At 38.2% G+C, this 7,299-nt stretch overlaps 1 protein-coding gene across 2 annotated transcripts in view; it reads left to right on the top strand.

Annotated features, from left to right (window-relative positions):
• The window catches only part of RAB6A (RAB6A, member RAS oncogene family), an 80,710-nt gene extending 75,497 nt beyond the window's left edge, over positions 1-5,213 (top strand). For both annotated transcript variants that reach the window (XM_001363181.4, XM_016422009.2), the window contains exons 7-8: positions 1,563-1,629; positions 3,108-5,213. In XM_001363181.4, coding sequence (XP_001363218.1) covers positions 1,563-1,629; positions 3,108-3,172 — 132 coding nt within the window. In that variant the 3' untranslated portion in view covers positions 3,173-5,213. The remainder of the gene's footprint in view (positions 1-1,562; positions 1,630-3,107) is intronic.
• Positions 5,214-7,299: the final 2,086 nt, after the last annotated feature.

Here is a 7,299-nt window from a genome sequence, read left to right on the forward strand (position 1 = left end):
AATCAGAAATGCAAAGTAAAACAGCTCTCAGATACCACCTCATATCTATCAGATTGGCTAACATCAGCAAAAAGGAAAATGATAAATGTTGGAGGGGATTTTGGAAAATTCAAACAATAATACATGCATTGTTGGAGGAACTATGAACTGATACAGCCATTCTAGAGAATAATCTGGAACCACATAAAGGACCATAAAACTATACATACCCTTTGACCCAGGACTACCACTATTGGGTCTCTATTCCAAAGAGATCAGAGTTAAGGGAAAAGGATCTGGATAAAATTATTTTTAGCAGCTATTTTTGTAGTGTCAAAAAGTGAGGAGTCGTCTCTCACTTGGGCAATGGCTAAACAAGTAGTGGTTATATAGTTATAATGAATACTATTGGGCTATAAGAAATAATGAACAAGATGAATTGAGAAAAACCTGGAAAGACTTATATGAACTGATGCAAAGTGATATCAGTAGAACCAGAACATTGTATTTGATAACAAAAGTATTGTATGATAATCAACTGTGAATGACTAAACCATTATCAGCAAAGCAAGTTTCCAAGGGACTCATGTTGAAATATGCTATCCACGGCCATAGAAGGAACCGTTGGGAGTTTGATTGCAGATCATAGCATGCCATTTTCCACTTTATTTCCTTCATGAGTTTTTTAAAGTTGTATATGTAATATGTCATGTGATTCTGTCATGACATGAGCAATATAGAAATATGTATGGCATGAAAGCACTGATATAGCCTATATTAGACTATTACCCTGGAAAAGGAGAAAAATCTGAGTCTTAAAATATCAGAAAATGGATGTCAAAAATGGTTTCTACATGTAACTAAAAAAAAAAAAGAATAGGTCTATACCTTCTAATGAAGTACTCTGTTATATTTCAATAAAAAAATGTTTCTAAGTGTCATAGTAATTAATTTTAATTTTTTGGAGTAAGTTGAAAATATAATTGAAGATCCCAAATTACTATATGTGCTTTAAAAAAAATCAGAGTGTACTTAACATTCCCAAATTAAAATATAAAACAAAAGTATAATAGAATACAGATAAGATTAATATATGTTTCTTTTATGTAGTGATCCATAGGGGTCCTCATTTTTGGTTTAGTGTCCCCTTTTCTATCTGAGTTTGATACACTGCTCTAAATCCAATGGTTGTGGGGTGGAAATGATGTATTTCAAACATGGTAAACATCTAAATAAAATCAGAGAGGCAAGATAGGCAGACTGGATTGCCAAGCACAAGAATTTTAGTTTTCCTAACCAAGCCATAAATAGCCATATCAAGATTTTGAGCAGAGAAATGATATGGCCATTTCTTAGCAGAAGGAAGATTTAAGTCTGAAAACATGTTAAGAATGAATTGGAGGTTGGTAAAGTCAAGGAAGTAAGGTTTGTTGTGTGGCTATTGCAGTAGTCCAGACAAGTGATAATGAGAACTCTAGAAATATTTTTCTAGATAGATGTCAAGTTTCTGTCTTGGTTTATATGGATGTTACTTGCTGAATCCTTTCTGTTTTTAAACTATGTTCTTCCCTCCCTCCTCCCAGCTTTTCCGACGTGTGGCAGCAGCCTTGCCTGGAATGGAGAGCACACAGGACAAAAGCAGAGAAGACAGTATCCTTCATGTTTCAATCACTGTGACTTCAGAATATATTTTTAACAGCAACATTGGGGGCAGGGGGTGAGGGGGGGATGGTGCTGCCTTTAACCTGAGACCCAGAGCTCTTCTTTGGGAAGTACATCTGCTTAATGAAGTCACACTCCCCCCAGCATACTCCTGGTGCTCATGAATCAATGGTCAGAAAGTTGTCAAAGTTCTCAAATCTCTTATTCCTACCTGGTGTATCCCAGTAACTTGAGGCCATCTCCAGCAGGGCGATCATCGTCATTTCTTTACTCCTCCTTCCCTCTGAGATTCCTGTGTCATGCTGGCATGGGATAATAATGGAAGAAACTTCTTTGTATTCTCTGATGTCAGAAACAGGACAAGATTTTAATGACATTTCTTCCATATGGGTGTAAGCATGGTTAGTTAAAAGGAATGGTCTCCTTGTGTGTGTGTGTGTGTGTGTGTGTGTGTGTGCGCGCACCCATGCATGCTAAAGCTGTCGCCAGCTAGCCCACTGTCAAAGACATGTATTTAAAAGGACAAACAGTTTTATAGGGGTGCCAGCACAGTAGAAATAGATCCCTCAAAAATGTAGCTTTGGATTTTATTTACACAGCTATGTTGGGTGTCATTGGAGATGTGTGGGAGTCCAAACCACACTGAGGTAGTATGCTTACCTCTTTAAGAGAAGCTCTCTTTCAAGGCATTGCCTGGCTCCCACTCCTTGTTCTTCATGGTTTTTTTAAAGTCCAAGTGTCTTCCTTAATCTATTCTTGTGTCACTTTCTACTCCCATTAGGCATTTGCATTTGCCTGTGTTCGTGGCTAAATTCTCCACCAAAATTCTTCACTCCTCAGGGGCAGGGAACAGTGTCTTCTTGTTGTAGAAGTATCTAGGGTAATGAAAAGAATGCAGGATTAGGAGCGTAGAAGGCAGAGACTTGTATCCCGCCTTCCATCCTGCTTGTGACTGGCCTCAAGCAACACACCTGTACCTCAGAAATGGAGTTTCTGTGTCTATGAATTGAGGGTAAAGATAGCGTTGCTCTTACTTTATCCTACAAGTCTATGAGGAGTGTGCCTTGTAAACCATTCAGTACAATAGAAGTGGGAGCTGGGTATAGCTCCTTTCACTGCTTCCAGGGGTTCCTCCTTGCATGTGGTCCATGCTTAAATGCTGTTTAAATAGGTGAAGAATAGGAGTGTCTAGGTGCTTTTAGATCCCTGGCAGGATTTTTTTGGTTGTTGTTCTCCCCATTCCATCCCATTTGCTGTGTTGGCTTTTAATGACATTTCTTCCATATGGGTATAAGCCTGGTTAGTTAAAGGAATATTCTGTGTATGTATACACATGCATACTAAAATTTTGGCTGGGACAGGTATAGAGTCTGCATGTAGTTGGTGGCTTCCACTGAGGGAATCAGAGGGCCCTGAGTAGAATAGTATCTTCCCATCCATTCTTCCTTAACTTGTTTTTCCTTCAGTGATTGACATAAAACTGGAAAAGCCTCAGGAGCCACCAGTCAACGAAGGAGGCTGTTCCTGCTAATATCATGTGGCTTCTTGAATCCTTCCCCAGAACCTCACTGCTTTTGCCCCTTTATCCTTCATTGACTGCAGTGTGAATATTGGCTTGAACCTTCCCCCTTCAGTAATAACGTATTGCGATTCATCATTGCTGGCTGTCTCGTGGAGATGATCTATTAGCTTCACAAGCGCACACACACACGCGCGCGCACACACACACACAGAATATGTCAGTGTCTTCATTATTTATATTAAAAAAGCCAAAATATTCCAGCATATTCCAGTGATAACTTTAAAAACTAGGTACATTTTCTTAACATTTGTTCCTTTTTTAAATATGTTATGATAGTGCACTTTGAAATGATAGAAATCTCAAAGATCTGAGTTTGACTTGGTTAAGGAGCAATATGTTCAGAATAGCACTCGCCTCTACCTGATTTTTCCCTCTCTTTCCTATTCTCCCAAACCAACCTGCCTTCCCTCCCCTCGATACCTTTATCCTTGCTTCATAAAGCATATTAGAAGTAGCCCATTAGCAGTCAAGACAGGCAGATTTGGAGCATCCAAGTCAGCCTTCAGCATTAGGGATAACCCAAGCCCCTATACTTGGGCAAAGATTGACACCATGAACTTTCTTCTAGCTCACTCATGGAATTCCCTTGAGACAAAGCCAACTGGCATTATGGAAAAGATTGTGTTCTGATGGGGGAAATGAGTCTTTTTAATGAATCAGCTTGTACAAACTGAAAGGAGTCAGATGATAGTGACTGACAGTCTCTCTGGCCAACAAAAGTGACTCCCTTCATATGTGCTTACCCAAACACTGAAAACAGCAAACCCCCAGGGATCTCCATCCATGTTGCATTTTAAAAAATAATTGTACCCACTCCTTGTGGTAAAATCTGAAAGAAATACCTTAAGAGCACTCCCCCATCAAGGGAAGTGGGAGCTATTGCATTACTTAGAAACTTTTTTTCCCCCAGATCTTTTCCCCCTCTTAATCTTTAATACGGTATAGAAAAGGCACTGTGTAAGTGTATCTTCCCAAAAAAAGAGTGGAGAGATTTCAGTTTTGGCTCTGGTTAACTGGCAGAAAAGGTTGTGGACAAAAACAAAAGCTCTCCGAAGAATAGCACATACTTTGCTCAGGACATTAGAGGTCAAGTTGGAGAGGATAGCTGTTTACTTGTATGGCCTCAAAGCCTTTGTGGACAAAGAGAGAGAAGAAATGAAATGCAAGATTATGCAGGCTTATGCCATTAATTTCTGGCCTTTTTATGTTGGGTCTTTCAAGTCGGTTTGGTTTTTTTCCATTAGATCTGTATAGTTTGATTAATTAACCAGGAATTTAGTTTTATATTTAACTAAGCTACAATTATACAATTAACAATTTTTCCTTCAGTGATATTTATTTCCTTGCCTTTGTTCTTTTCTTTTTTTTTCTCTTTTTAAACTCCAATCTTTTTGGCTGTTGTGTCAAGGAATCTGTCTAGAGCTTGGTCAGTGTGGCAATATGTAGCACACCCCCACCCCAACCACCATTCTCCTCTCCCCCCAAAAAACCACTGCAAACAATACACTAGGAGTGCACCCTTTTATCCTTTACTAGTTATTGTGAGATTGCTGTGTAAGTCAGTAAACACATTTGTAAATACATTGTTTGCAGAAAGAGAATTGCGGAGTTATAGTGCAGGATGGCCATTCCAGAATCTGTTGTAAACATTACTTAGTAATATAATAAAGGTGAAATTTCAATGAAACATCATCCCACTCTGTCCTTTGCCCTTCAAAACTAACCAACTGGAAAAATCCCCACCTACTTCCTTTCCTCCCCAGATCCACTTCATCATCAGGAAATATGTCCCAAGCGCTTGGATTATGGAACTAAATCGAAAAGTCCATCAACCAGGGTTTCAGGACTAGCATTTGTCTACATACCAATAACACGTTAAAAACAAAAAAAAGCAAATTGGGATGGAAAGTGCTTTTATAATGCAATATTGTTGTTAAAGGCAAGTTTTTTTGACATGGCATGTCCTGAAATAAATATCAATTAAATATGACATTGAGTCAATCTTTTTTTAGAGTTCTGATGGGGCAGGGAATTAAACTTTCTTTGCATTCTTTGGAAACATTGGATGCTCTTTATGTTTCTTAAGGAAGGGTAACCACTTTGCAGCGTTTGATATATAGATCTAAACCTTCTTGGGAAAGAGCTTAGGGATTTTAAACTGAAGTAGTTTCATGTTCCAGATTGTTTTTTAAACAACCAGATTTTTTTGCTGCCAATAAAATATAAGTAAAATACAAAAGGAAAAACTACAAATATTCCCACCCCCATGCTCTCAATCTGTCTATCACCTTGTAACTTTCCTAAATTTGGGATCATAAGCTCAGTGGAGTCTACTAATGTGATTTAAAAAAATAATAATTAGGAGAGATCTTAATTCTTTGCAGATAACATAATACTGACAGTTCACTTGAGGCTGACTTAGATGCTTTATGGGTAAAATGGAGACTCATACTAGTATTGTCCACTTTAATAAATTTTGAGGAAAGTGCTTTGAAAACTCTAATGTATTATGTAAATATAAATTGGTAATAATATTATTTTTGCAATGAAGTTCCCATTGTGATGTGGAGGTAACAAGTTCTTAAAGACTCCCAGTGAACAAACTTTGGTAGACTCTACCATGTTAGAAAGACTAGAGATACAGGCCTAGTGATGGATTTGTGTCTGTCCTCTAAGGGCCAGCCTACTTAAGGGTATAAAGACTCATAAATAGGTTAGTGATAGCATTAATCACTGGGTAACAGTTTTTATTTTTTTTTTAAATTCTGTTCTAAGACAGAAGGGCCAGGGCTAGGCAAACAGGGTTAAGTGACTTGTTTAGGGTCATCCTGCTGAGAAGGGTCTGAGGTCAGATTTGAACTTGAACCTACTTGACTCCAAACGTGATACTCTATCCACTGTTCCCTAGGCAACAACCCTTTAAAAAAAAGTCCCCTGAGGTTTGGGAAGAGTTTGCTATCTCATGGAGTGAGTATTCTTTCCCATCAGTACTAGCTTTCCTGGGTGAATTATAGTAAATTCACAACTTTTTTTAAAGAAAAAGGAACATTGAGCTTTTTCTCCTTTTTTTATGGCCTAGATCACTGGAATCATGTGGCCTAACTCCTTCCTTTTACAAGTCAGATCACTGAAGTCCAGAAACTTGCTGAAAACCCATGTGTTCTTTGTGTCAGATTTTGGACTAAAACCCAAAGCTTACTGGTTTTTAGAGAAGTTTGCTTTCCAGTACAGTAGGCTTCCTACCCAGCTGACATGTACCAATTTGTTTTTTATTCATCACTCTCAGTGATTATTGACTATAAAAAGTATGTTCCTGGCAAGTTTTTTTTTATTCCAAGAAGTTTTGGTGTCAAAGGACAAAAACATTGCTTGGGGCAGAATGTTTGATGGTTATTGGTTCCCAAATGAGATTAGAAGGGAGCCTCAGAGAGGAGCATAGGAACATAGCATCAAGGCATCTAACAGGTCAGATAGACTAGGTAAGGTTTTAAGATCTTAACACAATTGCCTACCAACAAGAAAAAAAAAATCCATAGAAGCATACACTTCCTAGTTCTATTTCCTTATAAAGGCAAAATTTGTCATTTTTGTCCTTGTAAGCAGTTTAATTCACAAGTTATGGGAACAAGCATGGTAATTAAATTTTTTTAGTATTGATATCCACCAGGAAACAACCCTCTCTATTGTTTGCCCTTTTTTTGCTGCTGGGTGAATAGAGCACCAGACCTGGAGTCGGGAAAATCTGAGTTCAAGTCTCCAAGCATTCTTTCCCATCAACTTTTTTTTTTTTAATATATTTTATTTGATCATTTCCAAGCATTATTCGTTAAAGACATAGATCATTTTCTTTTCCTGCCCCCCACCCCCCATAGCCGACGCGTGAGTCCACTGGGCATTAGATGTTTTCTTGATTTGAACCCATTGCTTTGTTGATAGTATTTGCACTAGAGTGTTCATTTAGAGTCTATCCTCTGTCATGTCCCCTCAACCTCTGTATTCAGGCAGTTGCTTTTTCTCGGTGTTTCCACTCCCATAGTTTATCCTTTGCTTATGAATGGTGTTTTTTTCTCCTGGAT

The sequence above is a fragment of the Monodelphis domestica genome, chromosome 4 (genome assembly GCF_027887165.1).
Source record: "Monodelphis domestica isolate mMonDom1 chromosome 4, mMonDom1.pri, whole genome shotgun sequence".
Lineage (NCBI taxonomy): Eukaryota > Metazoa > Chordata > Mammalia > Didelphimorphia > Didelphidae > Monodelphis > Monodelphis domestica.